At 46.3% G+C, this 25269-nt stretch overlaps 1 protein-coding gene across 5 annotated transcripts in view; it reads left to right on the forward strand.

Annotated features, from left to right (window-relative positions):
- The window catches only part of robo1 (roundabout, axon guidance receptor, homolog 1 (Drosophila)), a 768177-nt gene extending 745948 nt beyond the window's left edge, over positions 1-22229 (forward strand). For 2 of the 5 annotated variants that reach the window (XM_087992440.1, XM_087992441.1), the window contains 3 exons: positions 5161-5484; positions 9813-10036; positions 21529-22229. In XM_087992440.1, the coding sequence (XP_087848566.1) occupies positions 5161-5484; positions 9813-10036; positions 21529-21543 (563 nt within the window). In that variant the 3' untranslated portion in view covers positions 21544-22229. The remainder of the gene's footprint in view (positions 1-5160; positions 5485-9812; positions 10037-21528) is intronic. The other 3 variants (XM_087992443.1, XM_087992442.1, XM_043701427.2) reach the window with 3 other exon arrangements.
- The last annotated feature ends 3040 nt before the right edge of the window (positions 22230-25269 follow it).

Consider the following 25269-nt stretch of genomic DNA (forward strand, 5'->3'; position numbering starts at 1 on the left):
CACCAAAGATATATTTCCCTCCCCACCCCTATCAGCATTCCTGAGAGGCCATTCTTTCACAACTCCCTCATCAGGTCCACCCCCCCCGCCCCCCCCCACCAACCCACACTCCACTCCTGCACTTTTCCCTGTCACTGCAGGAAGTTCAAAGCCTGTGCCCACACCTCCCCCCTCACCTCCATCTAAGGGATCCTTCCACATCCATCAGAAATTCACCTGTACCTCTACCAATGTCATCTACTGCATCCGTTGCACCGGGTGTGGTCTCCTGTACATCAGGGAGACAGGATGCCTTCTTACGGATCGTTTCAGAGAACATCTCTGGGACACCCAGACCCACCAACCCCACCGGCCTGTGGCTGAACACTTCTACTACCCCTCCCGCTCCGTCAAGGACACACAGGTCCTGGGTTACCTCCACCACTAGACCATTACCACCCTCGCCTGGAGGAGGAACACCTCATATTCCACCTTGGGACCCTGTAACCACACGGGATAAATGTGGATTTCAACAGCTTCCTCATTTCCCCTCCCCCTACGTTATCCCAGTCCCAAGCCTCCAACTTGGCACGTCCCTCTAGACCCATCCATCACTCCCCTTCTGACCTATCATCTTCTCCCTCATCTTCATCCACCTATCGCTTTCTCAGCTTCCTTCTCCCCAGTCTCACCCCCCTCCCATTTATCTCTCAGCCACAGCCCACAAGCCCCATTCCTGAAGAAATGTCGATTCTCCTGCTCCTCGGATGCTGCCTGACCTGCTGTGCTTTTCCAGCACCACAGTCTTGACTCTGATCTCCAGCACCTGCAGTCCTCACTTTCTCCCTGGACAGCACACATCCTGTGTTGTGGTCTCACTAAGGCAATGTACAATAGCAGGAAGGCATTCCCGCTGCTCTGCTCGAATCCTCTCCCTTATTTGCCAATGTGGGGATTGAGGGTGGGACCAGGAGTGAAATTGAAGAATCTCACATCCAGAGATTCCCACAAGGTCCCAGATCCCATTCCACCGGCAGATCCAGGGTCTGATAGGTGTGAACTGTCTCCCCAGCAACAGCATGCAAGGAATAGGGGGCAGTATGCCCTTACAGTCATAGGGGTTTACAGCTCAGAAAAAGGCCTTTCAGCCCATCGAGTCTGCGCCAGTTAAAAACAAGCACCTAATTATTCTGCAGCTTAGCCTGCTCTCGATCCCATCCCCCACTCTCCCAAACCTTCCAGAATCAATGGGCCACAGAAACAGGAGAGACAGGATGCTTGAGGGACACAGGTTCAAATCCCATGACAGTAACTCGTTGAGTTTAAGTTCAATTAATAAAATCTGAAAGATCAGGCAAGGTCACTTTTAGGTATCTGTTAGTTGATATATAAACTATCCCAAACCCCTCGATTAGACACCAGTCTGTAACTCACTTTTGGGTATCTGTTATTGTATATATAAACTATCCCGAACCCCTCGATTAGATTCCGTCTGTAACTCACACCTGGGTATCTGTTATTGTATATACAAACCACCCCGAACCCCTCGATTAGATTCCATCTGTAACTCACTCCCGGGTATCTGTTATTGTATATATAAACCACCCCGAACCCCTCGATTAGATTCCAGTCTGTAACTCACTCCCGGGTATCTGTTATTCTATATACAAACCACCCCGAACCCCTCGATTAGATTCCATCTGTAACTCACTCCCGGGTATCTGTTATTGTATATATAAACCACCCCGAACCCCTCGATTAGATTCCAGTCTGTAACTCACTCCCGGGTATCTGTTATTGTATATATAAACCACCCCGAACCCCTCGATTAGATTCCAGTCTGTAACTCACTCTGGGGTATCAGTTATTGTATATATAAACCACCCCGAACCCCTCGATTAGATTCCAGTCTGTAACTCACTCTGGGGTATCAGTTATTGTATATATAAACCACCCCGAACCCCTCGATTAGATTCCAGTCTGTAACTCACTTCGGGTATCTGTTATTCGATATATAAACCACTCCAAACCCCTCAATTAGATTCCATCTGTAACTCACACCTGGGTATCTGTTATTCGATATATAAACCACCCCGAACCCCTCGATTAGATTCCATCTGTAACTCACTTCGGGTGTCTGTTATTGTATATATAAACCACCCCGAACCCCTCAATTAGATTCCATCTGTAACTCACTCCTGGGTATCTGTTATTCGATATATAAACCACCCTGAACCCCTCGATTAGATTCCTCTGTAACTCACTTCGGGTATCTATTATTCGATATATAAACCACCCCGAACCCCTCGATTAGATTCCTCTGTAACTCACTTCGGGTATCTGTTATTCGATATATAAACCACTCCAAACCCCTCAATTAGATTCCATCTGTAACTCACACCTGGGTATCTGTTATTCGATATATAAACCACCCTGAACCCCTCGATTAGATTCCATCTGTAACTCACTTCGGGTATCTGTTATTCTATATACAAACCACCCCGAACCCCTCGATTAGATTCCATCTGTAACTCACTCCCGGGTATCTGTTATTCTAGATATAAATACCCACCGAGCCCCTTTGATTAGAATCCAGCCTGTAAGTTATTTTATTCTATACAAGGACATTTGTCCTGTCCTTTCACTGATCCCATGAACCTTTCAGTCAGACTTTGTTCTGTGAAATCAATCTTGGGATCTATTATTCTCATGATAAAAAATGTTCCTGCCTGGAAGGCCTCTGTAATTTTGGCAATTCCTATGGAATTGTCCCATTTCTAGGATCAAACAGTTTTGCAAGAGGCAAAGAAAAAGCTGAGAGATTTGAGGGGGTTGAGGGGGTGTGGGGTGATGTGTGGGAGTGTGGAGATGCGAGTAATGTAGATACAGTGAATGCAAAGATTGCAGTGACGGGTGAAGAAAGAGTTTGAGCCAGGTCCACTGAACATTAATGCGATTCATTACCAGATATAATCACAAAAGCAATGGCCCTTAGGGTTGGAATTGGGTTGAGAGAACAGCAATACTCAAACAGAAGATTAAAATAGATCGGGGGGGGGGGTTGTTCCTCTAAACCCCTGATATTAGGAAGTCATTGCCAGGGGTGACTGTATAATTAAAAAGCTGACTTGGAGGTCAGAGAATGCACTGTGGTTTTGTCTGAGGAAAATTAGATTGAAAAAGAACAGGGGATTTAATTAGAGGTCAATCCATTGGGTCAACCTGGAATCCAGGTGTTTTGAATTAAACAGGATTCAACCACAAAGCTATTGGCTGCTTTGATGAATATTAAACATTTCCAGTGGGATGACTGAATTATTCCACGGCACTGCCATTGCTTTTAATATTCTCCCTTCCATTGTCATTGTTCCCATTGTCACCTCATCCCCATCCAATGGCACAGTGAGAAAGTGCCTTGTCCTGTGTGACACTATGAAGACAGACCTGCATTCTTATTGCATTCTCCTGGAACTCAGGATGTCTGATAGTGCATGAGAGTCAATGCTTTATTACAGAAGTGCCCACTGCTTTAGTGTAGGAACAGAGCAATCAATGTGTGCACAGCAGTGTGATAACAACCAGTTAGGTTTGGTTATGTTGATTGAAGAATGACAGTTGGGGCAAGATGTTAGAGAGCTCTCCCCTGTGGTTCTTTCAAATGAGGTAAGGGAATCTTTTCGATGCATGACTCCTCCTCAGAACTGGTTCAGGAATTAGTGGCACTGCTTCTCTCTCCACAGATTCTGCCAGACCTGTTGAGTTTCTCCAGCACTCTATGTTTCCACAAGACCATAAGACATAGGCCAGTCAGCCCATCGAGTCTGCTCCACCATTCAATCATGGTGATAGGTTTCTCAATCCCATTCTCCCGCATTTTCCCCATAGCCTTTGATCCACCCGACAATCAAGAACCAATCAATCTCCATCTTAAATATACTCAATGACCTGGCCCCCACAGCCTTCTGTGGCAATGACTTCCACAGATTCCCCACCCTCTGGCTGAAGAAGGTTCTCCTTATCTCTGTTCTAAAAGGTCTTCCCTTTAGTCTAAGGCTGTGCCCTCAGGTCCTAGTCTCTCCTACTGATGGTAACATCTTCCCAACATCCACTCTGTCCAGGAGAAAGTGAGAGCTGCAGATGGTGGAGATCAGAGTTGAGAGTGTGGTGCTGGAAAAGCGCAGCAGGTCAGGCAGCATCTGAGGAGCAAGAGAATCGATGCTTCCGGCATAAGCCCCTCATCAATGCTCCAAATGTTTCCATTTCTGAGAATTTCTCTGCCCTAAGGAGTAACATCCCAACTCTTTAGATTCTTTACATAACAGAGAGGGAGGGCTGAGTGAGCAGGAAGCATTTACAGTCCTGTGTTTGGGGAATGTCATTCAGCAACTCATCACAAAGCTGTGCAGACACAAACAGCCAGTTTACAGGATTAGCCTAGGCAAACACAGGAGGGAATGTTCCCCATGACCAGGGAGTCCAGACCAGGGGTCAAAGCCTCAGAATACAGGGTAGGCCATATAGGACTGAGATGGGGAGAAAAGTTTTCACCCAGAGAATGGGGAGTCTATGGAAATTTTTGTCACAAAGTGGTTGAGGTCAAAACGTTGATTGTTTTCAAGAAGGAATTAGATATAATTCCCAGGAATAATGGGAGTAAAGGCAATGGGGAGAAAACATTGGATGATCAACCATGATCATATTGAATGGTGGAGTAGGCTCGATGGGCTGAATGGCCTCCTAGATTCCCTGTTTCTACAGGGTATGTTTTTATTCTGGTTTTCAAATCCTTCTGTAGCTTCACCCCTCTTTATCTTTACAGCCTCTTTCAGCCCTCTGAGATCTCTCCACTGCTCTGATCCTGGGCTCTTGTCCGTCTCCTGAGTTTAATCACTCCACCACTGAGGCAGATGGCTCTGCAGCTGCCTGGGCCCTGAGCTCTGGAACTCTCTCTCTGCCTGAATCTCCCTGCCTCATATCCTTCATCAAAAACCAACCTTTTTGACCAGGCTTTTTGACTCTGTACATCTTTATTGTGGCTCAGTGTCTAGTAACGGATGAGGGTGTGATGAGTAGAGACAAGGTGCTGCCCTTACCAGCAAGTTTGGTCCTGAAGAGATTTCGAGACGCGAGAAGGTAACAGAAAAAGGCAATGATTTTTTTTTAATGTGCTTGCAATCTTAGAGCTGCCTCCTCCTCCGATTCCCCCTCCTGCCATCAAATCGCCCAGCTTCCAGACAAAGGGTCACCTGGAGGCTTGGCCACCCATGGTCCCGAAATCCCATGCAGCGGAACAGAGGGTGGAGCGAGCCGGGGACAGCAGGAAGGCCAGCGGCCTCCGAGGAAGAGAAGGCGCGGATGCCCAGCACCTTCCCGAAAGCCGCACAAACCCGCCAGAGTGCCGAGACCTTCCTGATGCCTGGCAGCAGGAAGCCCATGGAGCCAAGCAACGCCTGAACAAGGCCAGCAAGCGGGAACCTTCCCAGCCAAAGGCCCGCCTTCCAACAGGTAAGAAAATGGAAGTGACTGCTCCCCCCAGTGCCTGGCAGAATCACAAAGAGCAGGTTGGTCATGGCTGGGCGGCTGGTCTGTGACACAGAGTGACCCCAACAGAGTGGGTTCAATTCCCACACTGACTGAGGTGACCATGAAGGACTCTCCTTCTCAATTTATTCCCCTCACCTGAGACGCAGTAACCCTCAGATTAAACCACCACCAGTGGTCTCTCTCCAATGAGAGAGCAGTCCTGTGGTCTGGTGAGACTTTCCCATTATCACCTCTGGATGCCTGACTTGCACTGAGGAACTGCTTTGATGTGTGGTTCTTGTTATAGGAAGAGGAATGTGGAGACAGGCTGAGAAGACCTGGGGGATATGGTTAATATGCAGAATAGGCATTCAAACCGATCAGTTTGCAAAGAATTTACTGAGTACCATTTGGCCGAACTGGTCCATACCAGTAATTATACAGTGCACAATCCATCTCCTGCCCTCCTTCCACACACCCTGTCAACACAGCCATCTGTTTCTTCCTCCCTCGTGTTCTTTTTTTTTATCAGGCTTCCCCGTAAATGGGTCCACGCCAATCACCTCAACACTTCACATTCTCACCACTCTCTGATCAAAGATCTTCCTGAATTCACAACTGGATTATTCATGACTAACGTTTATGCCTTGTGATTCCACAGATTCACTCAATGTTCCTGGTTGTTGCACAGTATCATCACGTCCTAATTTTCCACGTTATTTTGTTTCTCAATTGATTTTTGATTTGCTCTGTTAAGGGTGTGAATGTCACTGACTGGGTCACTATTTGTTGCCTTGTTCCCCATGACAAGGCGTTGATGACTTGTCTTCTTGAACCTCTCCAGTCCATGTGCTTTAGGTACACCCACACTGCTGTTAGTGACATGGGATTCAGGAGCACAATGAGAACATTTGGCCCTTCAAACTTGCTCCACTATTCAATAAAATCATGGCTGAGCTGGATATGGTCCCAACCCCACCTTCCTGTCTGTATCCCATTGCTGTTAACCTCCTTGTTGATCAAACCTCCATCCCAATTGGCCTTAAATCAATCTAATCAGCCAGTCTCCTCTGTTTTCCCAACAATAAACATTTTTCCAGTGATACTAAAGGATATATTTCCAAGTCAGGATGGTGAGTGGCTTGGAGAGAACTTGCAGGGGGTGGTGTTCCCATGTATCTGCTCCCCTTGTCCTTCAAGATGGAAGTGGTCCAGAGTTTGGAAGGTGCTGTCTTTGGTAAATTTCTGCAGTGCATTTTGTAGATAATACACAGTGCTGCTCCTGACCAATGGTGGTGGAGGTAATGGATATTGGGACAATATGGTTGCTCAGTGGTTAGCGTTAATGCCTCACAGTGCTAGGAACCTGGATTCAATTCCACCCATGGGCGTCTGTCCTTGTGGAGTTTGCACATTCTCCCCGTGTCTGCGTGGGTGTGCTCCAGTGTCCTCCCACAGCCCAAAATATTCAGATTAAGTGGATTGGCCATGCTAAATTGCTCATAGTGTCCAGGGATGTGCAGGTTAGGTGGATTACTCAGGGGGAATGTGGGGTTATTGGGAATAAAATTAGTTGGGGATGCTGTTCAGATCAGTGTTGGTTGAATGGCCTGTTTCTTCACTGTAAGGATTCTATGATTCAATGTTGAAAGTGATGATGTGGTGCCTGAAATTCACTGCATCGTAAAGTACTGTTTCACACTCAGCTGTGATTTTAGGATGCATGAGTTTTGAGACTTACTGCGTTAGGGTGGCCAATCCTTCTGGATTGTCCCAGGGATTTCCAGGAATGTAAGATGATTCTCGAAGACACTGCCACTGGCCAAGCACATGAGGAGGAAGAACATGGGAGATTTTCACCTTGTCTCAATTAATTAATTGCATTAATCAAGTATTGGACAATCGAGGAGTGTGGGGCAAGGCCATCTGATTAAAAGTCTACAGTTAGCCAATCAAGATTAAGGGGATATGGTTAATATACAGAGTAGGCATTCAAACCGATCAGTTTGCAAAGAATTTACTGAGCACCATTTGGCCTAACTGGACCATACCAGTGATTATACAATGCACAATCCATCTCCTGCCCTACTTCTACACACTCTGTCAACACAGCCATCTGTTTCTTCCTCCCTCATTTGGCTCAAGTCCATTTGATCATGAGTTGTGTGTGCCTGGGTATCATACAATGGAGACATCTCGGATTCTGAGAGGACTTGACTGGGTGGATATGGTTTCCTCTTATGAGAGAATCTTGAACTACAGATCACATTTTAAAATCCAGGGACCATCCATTTAAAGCAGAGATAACACTATAGGACACAAATGAAGAAGTAGGCCATTCAGCCCATTGAGTCAACTGTGCCATTCACTGGGAACGTGGCTGATCATCCTCAAATACACTTTGCTGCCTTTTCCCAATAACTCCTGGATTGCCTTCCTGATTAAAAACCTCTGTATCCCAGTAGGTAAGGAGAGAAATCTTTTCTCTCAGTGGGTTGTGAGTCTTTGGAAAGTTCTTCCCAAAAATATGGTGGATGCAGATCCTTGGATATTTTAAAGCAGTGGTGACAGATCCTTGTTAAGCAAGGGCTGAAAGGTTAGAAGGAGGATGTGGTTACAATCCGACCAGCCATTATCTTATTGAATGGTGCCACAGGCTTGAGGGGCTGAATGGTCTACTCTTCCTTGTTCATGTGACCAATTCAGGAGGCAAAGCATCGCGGGGTGGAGGTGGATTAGTGATGATGTCACTGTACTAGCAATCTGGAGACCCAAACTGATATTTTCAGGACATGGGTTTCAAATCCCACGATTGCGGCTGGTGGAATTTATATTCAATAAATGAATACATTCCAGCAATTCATAAGAATCTGGAATCAAAAGTTAGGCTCAGTAATTGTGGCCATGAGTCTGCCATATCTCAGAATCGTCAAATTGTTATAGCACCAAAAGAGGCCCGCCATGCCTACACAGGTTCTATTACCCAATGTCAATCTCCTGCCTTTTCCCCAAGTCCCTTGCACACCATTTCTATCCAAGTAACCACCCAATACCCTCCTGAATGGCTCAACTGAATTCACTTCCACCACACTTCCAAGCAGAGCATTCCAGACCCTGACAATTCGTTGGGGAAAATAATTTTTCCTTACATCACCCTTGATACTTTCACACGTTACTTTAAATCGATGTCCCTCTCGTTCTTGGTTGCTTTACAATTTGTAAAAACCCATCTGGTTTGCAAGCGGACATCTACTGACTTCACCTGGTCTGGACTACATGTGGCTTCAGACCCACAGTAAGAGGGCTGCTTCTTAACTCCCTCTGAAATGAGCAAGTGCCTCACTCAGTCCAAAGATAGACCATAAATTCTATCATCTCCAGCAATGCCCACTGACTATGAGAATGCATTAAAAAGAAGGTATGCTCGTCTGTCTATCTCATGTTAACACAGTCATGGGGCAAGAACAATGGCAAGGAAATGATTATGGGTCTTCTGGGCTTTTTGTTACTTGTTCATTTTGTTGGGATGTGGATGTAACTGGCTGGGCACAGCATTTATTGCCTGTCTCTAGTTGCCCCTTGAAGAAGGTGGGGGTGAGCTGCCTTCTTGAGCCGCTGCAGTCCATGTGCGGTAGTTAGACCTACAATGCCCTTAGGGAGGGAATTCCAGGACTTTGACCCAGCAACAGTGAAGGAACAATGATATATTTCCAAGTCAAGATGGTGAGTGGTTTGGAGGGGAACTTGCAGGGGTGGTGTTCCCATGTATTCACTGTCCTTGTCCTTTAAGATGGAGGTGGTCATGGGTTTGGTAGGGGGTGTCTGAGGATCTTTGGTGAATTTCTGCAGTGCATCTTGTAGATAGTTCACACTGCTGCTACTGAGCGTCGATGGTGGAGGGTGTGGATGTTTGTGGACGTGGTGCCAATCAAGCAGCTGCTTTGTCCTGAATGGTATCAAGCTTCCATCCAGGCAAGTGGGGAGTATTCCATCACCCCTGACTTGTGCCTGGCTTTGGGGAGTCAAGAGATGAGTTACTAGCTGCAGTATTCCCAGCCTCTGACCTGCTGTTATAGCCACTACGTTTATGTGGTGAGTCCAGTTGTGTTTCTGTTGAGTTTCTGATCAGTAGTAACTCCCAGGATGTTGATAGTGGGGGACTCAGTGATGGTAACACAATCGAATGTCAAGGGGCAGTGGTTAGTTTGTCTCTTATTGGTGATGGTCATAGCCTGGCATTCGTGTGGTGCGAAGGGGTCCTCCCACCACCCCGCCCCACCATCTTACCTTCTCATGTGTGTGTCATACAGGGGTCCCAGAGGATGTGCTTCCTTACAGCCGGCCAACATTCCCCTCTGCACAGAATCCCAGGGAACCCAGCTCCTCCAGCTCCATGTCTTCAAGAGGGTCTGGAGGTCGGAGAAGAGCGGAACAACTCATGGCCAGCAGCACCAGTGGCATTTCCCGCAGGAATCCGATGGACACTGGCCTTCAGGAAATGGGAACATATGAATGTGAGGAAGAAGACCTTGAGGTAAGCGATCAGGAATCGTTCATGTAAGAGAAAGGCGGTGGGGGGGGATAGGATTGGGGGTGTAGGATAGCTGTAGAGAGGACAGATTTTTGGAACTGTTAGAGTCTCATATCTGACTCACATCTCGTGAAAATTAAAACAAACTGTAAGCTGAAAGCTCATGGGGGACCTGCAGGAAAGCACAGATGAGGTTATAATCCGTTCAGCCATGACCTTATTGAATGTTAGAGCAGGCTTGAAGGGCCGAATATCCTACTCTTCTTCCCAGTTCATATGTACAACACCCTTAGAGTATTAATCAACTCAGTCAGAAGGTCAGGGCATTGCCTGGGCTGGAGCAACTCAGCGAGACACTAGAGAGGGTGGGTTTGATTTCCCTGGAGCGGAGAAGGCTGAAGGGGGACCTGATTGAGGTGTACAGAATTATAAGTAGCATAGCTTGGGTAGAGAGGGAGAAGTCGGGAAGTGTGGTGCTGGAAAATCACAGCAGGTCAGGCAGTAGCCAAGGAGCAGGTGAATCGACGTTTCAGGCATAAGCTCTTCAACTGCAGCTCCATTCCTGATGAGGGCCTTATGCCCGAAACGTCGATTCTCCTGCTCCTCAGATGCTGCCTGGCCTGCTGTGCTTTTCCAATGCCACACCTTTCAACTCTGACTCTCCAGCATCTGCAGACCTCACTTTCTCCATAGAGAGGAAGAAACCTTACCCCTTAGTCGAGGGGTCAGTGAGCAGGGGGTTCAGTTTTAAGGTAGCAACTCTAGGTTTAGAGGGAATCTCAGGAAAGAAAAATCATCTCCAGGGTGATGGGAATCGGGAATTCACTGTCTGAATGGTGCTGGGGCAGTAAACATAAAGAACTACTTAAATGAGCACATGGAACATCAGAGTGTACAAGGCTATGGGCCATGCCCTGGACATTGGGTGAAGAATAGATCAGGATGGGTGTAGGAATAAGAAGGGTTGAGAGGGATATGGGCCAAGTGCTGGCAAATGGGACTAGATCAGTTTTAGGATATCTGGTCGGCATGGACACGTTGGACTGAAGGACCTATTTCCGTGCTGTACATCTCCATGACTCTGCGTCTCTGTAACCTGTGCGGGCATAGAACATAGAACATAGAAGAATACAGCGCAGTACAGGCCCTTTGGCCCTCGATGTTGCGCTGATCCAAGCCCACCTAACCTATACTAACCCACTATCCTCCATATACCTATCCAATGCCCGCTTAAATGCCCATAAAGAGGGAGAGTCCACCACTGCTACTGGCAGGGCATTCCATGAACTTACGACTCGCTGAGTGAAGAACCTACCCCTAACTTCAGTCCTATATCTACCCCCCTTAATTTAAAGCTATGCCCCCTTGTAATACCCGACTCCATACGCGGGAAAAGGTTCACACTGTCAACCCTATCTAACCCCCTAATCATCTTGTACACCTCAATCAAGTCACCCCTAAACCTTCTTTTCTCTAATGAAAACAGTCCCAAGTGTCTCAGTCTTTCCTCATACGATCTTCCTTCCATACCAGGCAACATCCTGGTAAACCTCCTCTGCACCCGTTCCAGTGCCTCCACATCCTTCCTATAGTATGGCGACCAAAACTGCACACAATATTCCAGATGCGGCCGCACCAGAGTCTTATACAACTGCATCATGACCTCAGGACTCCGGAACTCATTTCCTCTACCAATAAAAGCCAGTACGCCATATGCCTTCCTCACCGCACTATTTACCTGGGTGGCAACTTTCAGAGATCTGTGTACATGGACACCAAGATCCCTCTGCTCATCCACACTACCAAGTATCCGACCATTAGCCCAGTACCCCATCTTTTTGTTATTCTTCCCAAAGTGAATCACCTCACACTTAGCTACATTGAATTCCATTTGCCACCTTTCTGCCCAGCTCTGCAGCTTCTCTATATCCTGCTGTAACCTGCCACATCCTTCCTCACTGTCAACAACTCCTCCGACTTTCGTATCATCCGCAAACTTGCTCACCCAACCTTCTAACCCCTCTTCCAGGTCATTTATAAAAATGACAAACAGCAATGGTCCCAAAACAGATCCTTGCGGAACACCGCTAGTGACGGCACTCCATGAAGAAACTTTGCCATCAACTACTACCCTCTGTCTTCTTCCATCCAGCCAATTCCTAATCCAAACCTCCAACTCACCCTCAATGCCATATCTCCGTATTTTCTGCAGTAGCCTACCATGGGGAACCTTATCAAACGCCTTACTAAAATCCATATATACCACATCTACCGCTTTCCCCTCATCAACCTCCTTCGTCACCTTTTCAAAGAATTGAATAAGGTTTGTGAGGCACGACCTGCCCTTCACAAAACCATGCTGACTATCCTTGATCACATTATTCCTATCCAGATGTGCATAAATCCTATCCCTTACAATTCTCTCTAAGACTTTGCCCACAACAGAAGTGAGACTCACCGGCCTATAGTTACTAGGGTTATCCCTACTCCCCTTTTTGAACAAGGGAACCACATTTGCTATCCTTCAGTCTTCTGGCACTACTCCTGTAGACAAAGAGGACATAAAAATCAAGGCCAATGGCTCTGCAATCTCCTCCCTTGCTTCCCAGAGAATCCTAGGATAAATGCCATCAGGCCCAGGGGACTTATCTATTTTCACCTTTTCCAGGATTTCCAACACCTCTTCTCTACATACCTCAAAGCCATGATGGGCCAAACGGCCATTTTCCATTCTGCAAAAACCCTATGCCTCTGAGGCCTTTCAGCCCATCAGGCCAATGCTGGACCTTTGAAAGAGCTATCCAATGAGTTCCCTAATAGCCTCAGACATTATTTCCCCTTCAAACAATTGCTGGATTAAAGGCACCAGTTGAGTCTGATTTCAGCACCTTTTCAGACGGTTTGATCAGATCGCAACAGCTCACCACAGGTGAAACAGAAAGTTCCTGATGTGACCTCTGGTTGTTTTATAACATTGTACCTGTTTTCTGGTGGTGCACTATCACCAATTCCTTATTTACTCTTGTTTGACGACTTCTCTGAAATTAATCCCACCCTCTGCGACTTACTCCAAAATCCCCAGTTTGTCTTTCCCTTCTGCAATTTGGAAAAGTTTTCCTACTCAAGCTTTGCTGCATTAATTCTTAAGTTATGTTTCAATATATTTTACGCTCCCACACCCTTTCTTATCATTCTGATAGCCAGCACCGCTTTTCCAATCTCTCCCCCAAGCTCAATCAACCAGGCTCAATCCATGTCACTCTCCTCTGTGCCAAATTTCCTTTCATTTATCCATATTAGTTTGACCAACACAACAGGAGGAGGCCTGTCTTGTCCCCTTACACAAGGAGGGATAGATTAGATTAGATTACTTACAGTGTGGAAACAGGCCCTTCGGCCCAACAAGTCCACACCGCCCCGCCGAAGCGCAACCCACCCATACCCCTACATTTACCCCTTACCTAACACTACGGGCAATTTAGCATAGCCAATTCACCTGACCTGCACATCTTTGGACTGTGGGAGGAACCGGAGCACCCGGAGGAAACCCATGCAGACACGGGGAGAACGTGCAAACTCCACATAGTCAGTCGCCTGAGGCGGGAATCGAACCCGGGTCTCTGGCGCTGTGAGGCAGCAGTGCTAACCACTGTGCCACCGTGCCGCCCATTGTAGTTGTATTAGAGGCAGTTCAGAGGAGGTTCACCAGATTGATTCCAGAGATGAGGGGTTTGTCTTATAGAGCCATAGAGATGTACAGCATGGAAACAGACCCTTCGGCCCATGCTGACCAGATATCCTAAATTAATCTAATCCCACTTGCCAGCATTTGGCCCATATCCCTCTAAACCCTTCCTATTCATAAACCTATCCAGATGCCTTTTAAATGTAATTGTACCAGCCTCCATCACTTCCTCTGGCAGCTCATTCCATACACGCACCCCAGCCTCTGCATGAAAAAGTTACCCCTCAGGTAAATCTTACCCCTCTCACCTTAAACCTATGTCCTCTAGCTTTGGACTCACCTATACTGGGAAAACAACCGTAGTTATCCACCCTACCCATGCCCCCCACCATGATTTTATAAACCTCTATGAGGTCACTCCTCAGCTTCCAACACTCCAGGAGAAAATATCCCAGCCCTTTCAGTCTCTCCCCATAGCTCAAACCCTCCAGTTCCAGCAACATCCTTGTAAGTCTTTTCTGCACCCTCTCAAGTTTTACAAAATCCTTTCGATAGAAGAGTGACCAGAATTGTATGCAGTATTTCAAAAGTGGTCTCAGAAAGATTAGCAGTTTAGGCCTATACTCTTTGCAGTTTGGAAGAATAAGAGGTGAGCTAACTAAGGTCGAGAAGATGCTAAAGGGGATTGACAAAGTAGACACAGATAGGATGTTGCCCTCATGTGGGGCAATCTAGAGCAAGAGGTCATAGCTTTAGGATAGGGAGGGGCAGATTTAAAACAGAGATGAGAAGGAATTCTTTCTCTCAAAGGGTGTTCAATCTGTGGAATTCACTCCTCCAGAGTGCAGTGGGTGATGAGGCATTGAGTAAATTTAAGGAGGGGAGAGAGATTTTTAAACAGTAATGGGTTTAAAGGTTATGCAGAGCGGGCAGGATACGATAATGGCTGATGTCATCTCAGCCTCAATTCTACTTTCCTGCCCGCTCTGCATAACCTTCATTAGGATCACCTGTGATAGGGCTAGGGTGAGATCACAGTGGAACTGTATCTCAACGCCATCTACACATATTCATCACATCATGCTGTTGTGAATGGTTTTGCCATTGCCAGTTGAGAACCACTTCACCCCCCCCCCCCCCCCCCCAAGACCATGTCCAAGCACCTTTTTGGGGAAGAGGTTTCCAGGTTTCTACACTACTTTGAGTGGTATGTGCTCCCTGAATGGCTGGGCTCACAAGTTATGTTGCCTCGTTCCAGGCTTACTTCACACACAAGTCCCAACACCCCCCTAATTCCCTCCATCTCTTCTCCACAGGAGCATCGTTCTCTCTACCTAACCCCTAACCTTCCAGAACCATTACGTGAGCCTCAAGAGATTAATTTCTTTTGTAGTGTAGCCACAGGATGAGCATATTCCTGTCAAGACCAATGTTCGTTTCCCACCACAGTTATCCTTGAGAAGGTGGTGCTGACCTGTCTTCACAGGTATTACTGAACAGCTTTCTGGGCCACCTCACAGAACAGTTTAGCAGACTAAGTTTTGGTCTCAACTGCTTTCTGTGTCAGAGAATTCCACAGGCTTGCCACTTTCTGGGTGGAGCCATTTCTCCTCAGAAAGAAGGTAATTGGTAAACCCCTAAGGTGACTCCAGAGAGTGGTAAAGTGTGAGAATTGGTCTTGCAGAACTTGATGAAAACAATGACTGCAGATGCTGGAAACTAGATTCTAGATTAGAGTGGTGCTGGAAAAGCACAGCAGTTCAGGCAGCATCCGAGGAGCAGGAAAATCGACATTTCGGGCAAAAGCCCTTCATCAGGAATAGATGATGAAGGGCTATTCCTGATGAATGGCTTTTGCCCGAGACATCAATTTTCCTGCTCCTCGGATGCTGCCTGAATTGCTGTGCTTTTCCAGCACCACTCTAATCTAGAATCTTGTAGAACTTGAGACTTGCTAAAAATGGACACATTTTGATAAAGAATTTTGTTTTCCTGGTCTCATCAATTAAGTTTAGTATTGGGTTGGGTTGGTTTTGGGATTGAGCTAGTTGGGATTGAGTTGGTTGGGATTGTGTTAGTTAGGATTGAGCTGGTTGGGATTGCGTTGGTTGGGATTAAGTTGGTTGGGATTGCATTGGTTGGGATTGCATTGGTTGGGATTGGGCTGGTTGGGATTGTGTTGGTTCGGATTGGGCTGGTTGGGATTGTGTTGTTTGAGATTGAGTTGATGGGGATTGAGTTCGCTATCAGATCATTACAGTTACAATTCAATATCATAAAGGGGAACAATTCTTTAACACTGTTCTGAACCCTTTCAAGTTTCACAACATCCTTCTGATAGGAGGGAGACCAGAATTGCACGCAATATTCCAAAGATGGCCTAATCAATGTCCTGTACAACTGCAATATGACCTCCCAATTCCTGTACCTATACTCTAACCAATAAAGGAAAGCATACCAAACGCCTTCTTCACCATCCTATCTACCTGCGACTCTACTTTCAAGGAGCTATGAACCTACACTCCAAGGTCTCTTTGTTCAGCAAGACTCCCCAGGACGTTACCATTAAGTGTATAGATCCTGTTCTGATGTGCTTTTCCAAAATGTAGCACCTTGCATCTATCTAAATTAAACCCCATCTGCCACTCCTCAAACCATTGGCCCATCTGATCAAGATCCCATTGTAATCTGAGGTAACCTTCTTCGCTGTCCACTACACCTCCAATTTTGGTGTCATCTCATTCTAGGTTGCATTTGAGTTCGGTATCAGATCGTTAAATGTATAATTCAGTCTCGCAAACACTCCACTGCTGGACCTGAGAGGGTGCGGGAATAGGGCAGAGGGACAAATGGATGATAAAGTATGTGGAAATCGCCACTTAAAGGAGACCATTTGGCTCGTCATGTCTGTACCAGTTCTCTGACTGAGCATTATGACTTAGAGCCATTTTCGAGCCTTTTCCCCATAACTTCACACGTTATTTCGATTTATATAATCAAACTGCTTAGTCGAAGGGTCAAGAACAAGGGGCAAACTTTTATAGTGAAAGGTAGGAGGTTTAGAGGTTGCTGGGGATCTGCAATGCACAGCCTCAGAGGATAATAGATATGTGTACCTTCACAATCTTCATAAAGTACTTAGAGGTATCATAACTTTATGAGCCTAATGTGAAAAAGTGGGACGAGTGTAGGTAGTAGCATATTTTTGATGGTACAGACCGTGGGTGGCACGGTGGCACAGTGGTTAGCACTGCTGCCTCACAGCGCCAGAGACCTGGGTTCAATTCCCCGCCTCAGGCGACTGACTGTGTGGAGTTTGCACATTCTCCCCGTGTCTGCGTGGATTTCCTCCGGGTGCTCCGGTTTCCTCCCACAGTCCAAAGATGTGCAGGTAAGGTGAATTGGCCATGCTAAATTGCCCGTAGTGTTAGGTAAGGGGTAAATGTAGGGTCATGGGTGGGTTGCGCTTCGGCGGGTCAGTGTGGACTTGTTGGGCCGAAGGGCCTGTTTCCACGCTGTAATGTAATCTAAAAAAAAAACTACCCTGTCACTCTCACTCCTATCGAGAACCATCTTTGCTAACCTTTCCTCTACATCCCTGGAACAATTCAGACCCCGATAGAAAGCTCCCAACAGGGTGACCACTCCTTTCCTGTTTCTAACCTCATCCCAAACTATCTCAGATAATATTTGTGGATGAGTCCTCAAATATTATCTCAGCTGTTGTAATACTACCCTTGATTAACAATGCCGCCCCCCCCCCCCCCGCCACAACTTTTACCATCTTCTCTGTTCTTGCTGAAACATCAAAATCCTGGAATCTGCAACAATCATTCCTGTCCCACTGGCCACATTTCTGAAATGGCCACAACATCAAAACCCCAGGTACCAACCCATGCTGACCCACCTTATTACTGGCTCCTGGCATTGAAGCACACACATTTCAAACCAACATCCTGATTGCCGCTGCTGTCTCGCGACCTTGTAAACCATCCTGTTTTGAAGTTCCCACCTTCCCCAGAAAGAGCTCCAATTATCCAAGAATCCAAAACCTTCCCTCCTGCACCATCCCTGCAGCCACTTGTTCAGTTCCATTCTCTCTCTGTTTCCCGCTTCACTAGTACATGGCATGGGCAACAAACCAGAGATAACAACTCTGTTTGTTCTAGCTCTAAGCTTCCACTCTAGCTCCCTGAATTTCTGCCTTGGATCCCCACCTTTCTTCCTACCTGTGTTATTGGTGCCTATGAGGACCATGACTTGGGGCTGTTCCTCCCCCCCTCCCCCTCAAGGATCCCGAAAACATCTGAGACATCACAAACTCTGGCACCTGAGAGGCAACACACCAATTGTGAGTCTCTTTCGTTCCCACAGAACCTCCTATCTATCCCTCTAACTATGGAGTCCCCAGTGACTACTGCTCTGCTCCTCTTCTCCCTTCCCCTCTGAGCAATAGGGACAGATTCTGCGCCAGACTCCCATACCCCATTCTGGATTAGTGGTGCTGGAACAGCACAGCAGTTCAGGCAGCATCCAACGAGCAGTGAAATCGACGTTTCGGGCAAAAGCCCTTCATCAGGAATAAAGGCAGAGAGCCTGAAGCGTGGAGAGATAAGCTAGGGGAGGGTGGGGGTGGGGAGAAAGTAGCATAGAGTACAATGGGTGAGTGGGGGAGGAGATGAAGGTGATAGGTCAGGGAGGAGAGGGTGGAGTGGATAGGTGGAAAAGGAGCTCGGCAGGTCGGACAAGTCCGGACAAGTCATGGGGACAGTACTGAGCTGGAAGTTTGAAACTAGGATGAGGTGGGGGAAGGGGAAATGAGGAAGCTGTTGAAGTCCACATTGATGCCCTGGGGTTGAATTGTTCTGAGGCGGAAGATGAGGCGTTCTTCCTCCAGGCATCTGGTGGTGAGGGAGCGGTGGTGAAGGAGGCCCAGGACCTCCATGTCCTCGGCAGAGTGGGAGGGGGAGTTGAAATGTTGGGCCACGGGGCGGTGTGGTTGCTTGTTGCGGGTGTTTCGGAGATGTTCCCTAAAGCGCTCTGCTAGGAGGCGCCCAGTCTCCCCAATGTAGAAGAGACCGCATCGGGAGCAACAGATACAATAAATGATATTAGTGGATGTGCAGGTAAAACTTTGATGGATGTGGAAGACTCCTTTAGGGCCTTGGATAGAGGTGAGGGAGGAGGTGTGGGCACAGGTTTTACAGTTCCTGCAGTGACAGGGGAAAGTGCCAGGATGGGGGGGGTGGATCGTAGGAGGGCGTGGACCTGACTAGGTAGTCACGGAGGGAACGGTCTTGCGGAAGGCGAAAAGGGGTGGGGAGGGAAATATATCCCTGGTGGTGGGGTCTTTTTAGAGGTGGCGGAAATGTCGGCGGATGATTTGGTTTATGCGAAGGTTTGTAGGGTGGAAGGTGAGCACCAGGGGCGTTCTGTCCTTGTTACGGTTGGAGGGGTGGGGTCTGAGGGCGAAGGTGCGGGATGTGGACTTCAACAGCTTCCTCATTTCCCCTTCCCCCACCTCATCCTAGTTTCAAACTTCCAGCTCAGCACTGTCCCCATGATTTGTCCAGACTTGTCCGACCTGCCTAGCTCCTTTTCCACCTATCCACTCCACCCTCTCCTCCCTATCACCTTCATCCCCTCCCCCACTCACCCATTGTACTTTATGCTACTCTCTCCCCACCCCCACCCTCCTCTAGCTTATCTCTCCACGCTTCAGGCTCTCTGCCTTTATTCCTGATGAAGGGTTTTTGCCCGAAACGTCGATTTCGCTGCTCGTTGGATGCTGCCTGAACTGATGTGCTCTTCCAGCACCACTGATCCAGAATCTGGTTTCCAGCATCTGCAGTCATTGTTTTTCCCTCCCATACCCCATTGCTTACCCCTGGTAAGTCATCCCCCCCTCCAACAGTATCCAAAATGGTATACTTATTGTTGCGGGGAACCACCACAGGAGACCCCTGCTCTGCCTGCCGGTTACCTTTCCTAACCCAGACGGTAACCCATCTACCTTCTTCACGTGGCTGTGGAGTAACTACCTCCCTGTAACTCCTCTCAATAACCCCCTCCACCTCCTGAATGATCCAATGTTCATCCAGCTCCAGCTCCTGTTGCCTAACACAGTTCTCGAGGAACTGGAATTGGGTGGACTTCCCACAAATGAAGTCAGATTTGTATCAAACCTCCTCTTCCCCGTTTTCCTGTCCAAGGTGAACAGTCCCAATCTTTCCTCATAACTGAAGTGTCTCATGCTTGGAACCATTTTCATAAATCTCTTCAGCACAATCTCCAATTCCTTCACATTCAGCCAAGAGTGTAGCACCCAGAACTCCAAACAGTGTTCCAGCTGAGGTCAGCTCATGTCTTGTTCACTGTAACCTCTCTGCTCTTTATGAATAGGTACACCCCTTTTCATAAAACCGAGGGACATTTATAACTAAAACCAAGAGAGCTGTGAATTACTGGAAATCAGAAACAAAAACCGAAATTGCTGGACAAACTCAGCAGGTCTGGAAGCATCTGCGGAGAGAAATCAGAGTTAACATTTCAAGGTCCAGGCTGAAGAAGGGTCACATGACCTCAAGTTTTAACTCTGCTTTCTCGCCACAAAGAAGAAGGTGAGGGCTGCAGATGCTGATGAAGAGCTTATGCCTGAAACGTTGACTCTCCTGCTCCTCGGATGCTGCCAGACCTGTTGAGATTTTCCAGCATTTTATCTTTTGGTTTCAGATTCCAGCATCCGCAGTAATTTGCTTTTATATAATGGTTTGGCCAGCATTTATTGTTTATCACCCTTCAATATAGCTGAGTGTCTTGCAAGGGCACTTAAGATTCAATCGTCTTGCTGAAAGTGAAGCAAGATCATTGTCACCATGAGATTTTCAATTCTAGACATTGTAGTGAATTTTATTCCAACATTTGCTATGGTGGGATTTGAACCCAGGCCCCCAGGGTCTTTGATTTACTGCTGACAATGCCACTAGGCCACCATCACCTCCCTGATTGGGGCACCTATATACGTACAAGTCTCTCTGCTCCTCCACATCCTTCAGAATGGCACCCTGTCATTTACACCAACTCTCTGTGTTCCTTCTGTCAAAATGTATCATCTCTTCATTGAACTTCACCTGCCATCTCTCTGGCCACATCACCAACTGTCCCTTTGAAAGTCTACACTCACCCCCCTCACAGTTTACAGTGCTTCCCCTGAGTTTTGTTTCTTTGGCAAAAATTAGAATTATGCTCCGAGGCCTAAATCATTAATATATTTTGGGAAAAGCAGGTGTCCCAATACTGATTCAGCACTACTACTGGGTGGCATGTTAACTCAGTGGTTAGTACTGCTGCCTCACAGCACCAGTGACCCGGGTTCGATTCCACCCTCAGATGACTGGCTGTGTGGGGTTTGCACATTCTCCCCTGTGTCTGGGTAGGTTTCCTCCCACAGTCCAAAGATGAGGAGGTTGAGTGGATTAGCTCTGGGAAATTGCCCTGTAGCATCCAGGAATGTGGAGGCTCAGTAGATTAGCCACAGGGAATGCAGAGATGTAGGGTAGCGGGGGTAGATCTGAGTGGGATGCTCTCCAGAAGATAGGTGTGCACTCAATGTGCTGAATGGCCTCCTTCCATGCTGCAGGGTTTTATGATTCCTGAGAAACCCTGCAAACTAACCCTTTCCATTACTCTCACTCAGTTGATTTTGTATCCAAGGCCCCTTTGTTCTATTACCTCTAGATCTCTCGTGTAGCACTGCGTCTGCATGGTTTCTGGTGCTGACATGTTTCCCCTTCTTTGTTTCTGTTTGCAGGAGACTGAGAGCTGAAGAACAAAGTGACATCAAATGATGAACTCCGATTGCACTTTGGAGAGATCTATAACAGTTTTTGTAAAACTCCTGCCCATTGATGATATTTGATGCCAGATATAATGTTTGGTGCAACAGTAGACCATGTAAATTATCAATGTTTGCATCGTATTGATTGACCACGTCCTTTTTTAAAATTGTTTCAATTTTGACTTTTCATTTCTTTCTGAGTGGGGTGGGGAGGGACGATCTTGGCTTTTAATGATAATTTATGTCTTGATTTAACCATCACTCAATTTGAAAACTTCTTTTCTTGATCAAGAGTGAATTAGTTCCTACAACATGAAAAATCGAAATGGGGTGATTCATATTGTAAATATGTACTGGATTTTTTTCTTGCACCTCATTAAACCCCCAGGTTCCCATTCAGCTCTGTTGTAAATAAGGCGTGTGTTAAACACCATCCTCCAAAGAATGGCCATTTTGGCAAAAAGCTGAATTTTTTTTTAATAATATATATAATTTTTTTTGTCGTTGTAATGCACTGTTTTAATTTTTTTTGGTTTATTTCTTGGTTTCAAAAGCACAATCACTAATTTTGAAAGGAAAACCATTCTTCAATGGTACTTATGAATCTCCGACATGTATGCGGAGAATTGAGTGCAACGAAAGAAGGTGAGGGGGGGGTGGGGAAATGAGGAGATAGGAGAAGCGTTCAATTTTTCAACCGTTGGGAGTTAGCAGCTGACTTTGGGGGAGGGGGAAGTGAGGGGGAGCACACGGAAATGTGAGGTTCAATTCGGGACAAAATAGGGAGTCCCAATGCTTGCACAGAACCAAGTGAAAGAAGCAAAGATTTCATTTGGTCTCTTGCAAGAGAAGGTTCTTGTCAAGAAGAAGACTTGAGACAAACATTGTGGCCGTTTACAGTCAAGGAGACCAGTCTGTGTAAACTTCAGTGAGGACTTTTGCCACTGTAAAATCTCTTCAATGTTCTGTGCTGATCTCTAAGCTGCTTCTGCTCAGTATGGTGTTAGAGAAGTGCAGGAGGTAAGAGAGATACGGTAACAGAGTGCTGCTTGGAAACAGCAATATTATTAACAGGGTACAACGTTTTACATTTGAGGGAAGGTACAGGTTTATATTTGGTAGCCCCCTACAAAACTGAAGAGAGATCACTTTTTAATCTCGTATGGCAGGTGGTGTCATTGGATCAAGGTTTAACTTTGGCCTTCTGTTTTGTGGTACTAAAGACGGTGGTGTATCCTGCAAAGGGAATCGGCAAACCTGTCTACAATGTTTGGTACTTTTTATGTAAGAGTTCTTTTCCGTAGTCATAAATTTACGTATTCGGGATCAAATAATCCTTAAAAGTGTAATTTCCTTGCCACATTATTTATTAAAAATTGTCCTCAAAATCACAAAAGTGTTGCAGTACGCGTCTTTATCCCCAGAAAGAAAACTATGTCTCCAAACTGTCAGTATATCCTCAGGAGAAAAGGTAATCCACAAGCACAGTCATTTTTGCTATTCATTCATGGGATGTGGGCGTCACTGGGTGGGCTCAAAATTTATTTTCCCTCCGTCCACAATGCCCTTAGGGAAGGAGTTCCAGGATTTTGACAGTGAAGGAACAGCAATATGTTTCCAAGACGGATGGTGAATGACTTGGTGGGTAGCTTGCAGGGACCTGTGTTCCCATGTATCTGCTGCCCTTGTCCTTTTATATTGTACTTGTCATGGGTTTGGAAGGTCTAAAGAGCTGCGGTGAATTTCTTTCACAACAGCTGGAGGACACTCATCATTTATTTGCAAAAGCTCCTTCCACTTCTCTGTAGGAAACATAAGAAAATACTAATCATCTCAAATCTGTTCAGCTATGGGCCAATGTGCATTTAGAGTCTACTGACTTGGTTCTGTAACCCTTTAGATTAGATTAGATTAGATACCCTACCCCAGTATGGATACAGGCCAACACGTCCACACCAATCCTCCAAACAGCAACCCACCCAGACCCATTCCCCGACCCTATATTTATCACTGACTAATGCACCTTACACTATGGCCAATTCACCTGACCTACACATCTCTGGACTGTGGGAGGAAACTGGAGCACCCAGAGGAAACCTACACAGATACGGGGAGAACGTGACAATACCATGGCAAAAGACTGTGGATGATGGAAGGCTCAACAAAACCAGAAACAGCTGCAGTACACACAGAAAGTGTGGCAGGATCTGTGCAGTGAGAAACAGAGTTAATGTTTCAGGTTCATAATACCATTTCTTCAGAACAGAAAAGAGCTGGAAAATGGTGTTGTTGACAGAGAGGGGAAGGAGTAAGTGAAACAGATGGTGAGGGTGTTCAGAGCAAAAGACAGAGGGAGTGTTAATTAGGGTAGGGGGGGGTAAAGGAGGGATAGTGATGCAAAATAAGTGTTAATGATAGGTATGAAATGAGAAAATTGATCCACTATGCTATAAGGCACGACCTGGGAAAGGGTTGGGTTGGGGGAGTAGTAATCAAAATGGAGGACAGAGGTCATGTCCTGAAGTTGTTAATCACAATGTTCAGTCCTGGAAGTTTTAACATGGGAGTGGAAAATGAGGTGTTATCTCCCCTGGTTGGTGTTGAGCTTTGTTGGAACACTATCTCAACCTTTGGATGGAAATATTAGCAGTTGGGGAGCAAAATGGTTCACTGAATGGTAAGGAACTGGAATGTCATGGGCATTCTGATGGACAGAATGAGGTGTTCCACAATGCAGTCACCCAGTCTGCATTCCAAACATTTACCACCTTCTGAGTAAAATCAGTTCTCTTCATCCCAATAATATCTGACATCTATTTCATTTTAAAATTGTCCTGGTTCTAAACTCCTCAGTCAGGGGAAACATCTTACCTGCACCCACTCTGTCTACAAATAATTTGTAATTTTCAATTAGATCACTTCTCATTTTTTGAAACTCAATGATACAAGCCCAGTTTGTCCACACTCTCTTCATTGGACAGTCCCTCCATCCCAGGATCAAGTCTGCATTCCCTCCATGGCAGTAAGATCTTCCCTGAAGTAAGGAGATCAAACCTGCAGACAGTACTCCAGGTGTGAGCAAACCTATGCAACTGGAGCAAACATTTCACTACTCCTGTGCTCAAATCCTCTTCCATTAAAAGCTAACATTCCATTAGCTTTCGTACTAAGAATGTAAGAACTCAGAGGAGGAGGCAATTCAGCTTCTCAAGTCTGCTCCACCATTTAACACAATTAGCAAGTTTTGAGAAGATTTGTCGCTCAGGTTGAGGTTCTAGATGTAGGTTTGCTCACTGAGCTGGAAGGTTCATTTCCAGATGTTTCGTCCAGAGGCTCACTGAAGATGTTACCTAGTATGGTGACGAAACATCTGAAAATGAACCTTGCAGCTCAGCGAGCAAACCTACATCCATTTAATATAATCATGGTTCAGCCCCAACTCCACTTCCCTGCCCACTCTCTGTAACCCTTTAACCCCTTCTTAATTAAAAAATCTGTCTATCTCCTTCTTAAATTTACACAATGACCCTAAACATCCGCTGCATTCTTGGGTAATGAACTCACAACCCTTTGAGAGAAATACTTCTCCCGCATCTCTGTTCTAAACCTGCCACACCTTATCCTAAAACTATGATCCATGATTGCCCCATCCTCTCTATGTCTACTTCATCAATCCCCTTTAGCATCTTACAGATCTGAATTAGATCTCCCCAT

This window comes from Chiloscyllium plagiosum, unplaced genomic scaffold (genome assembly GCF_037043375.1).
Source record: "Chiloscyllium plagiosum isolate Xiang-an unplaced genomic scaffold, Cpla_swu_hap1 HiC_scaffold_12, whole genome shotgun sequence".
Taxonomy (NCBI): Eukaryota; Metazoa; Chordata; class Chondrichthyes; order Orectolobiformes; family Hemiscylliidae; genus Chiloscyllium; species Chiloscyllium plagiosum.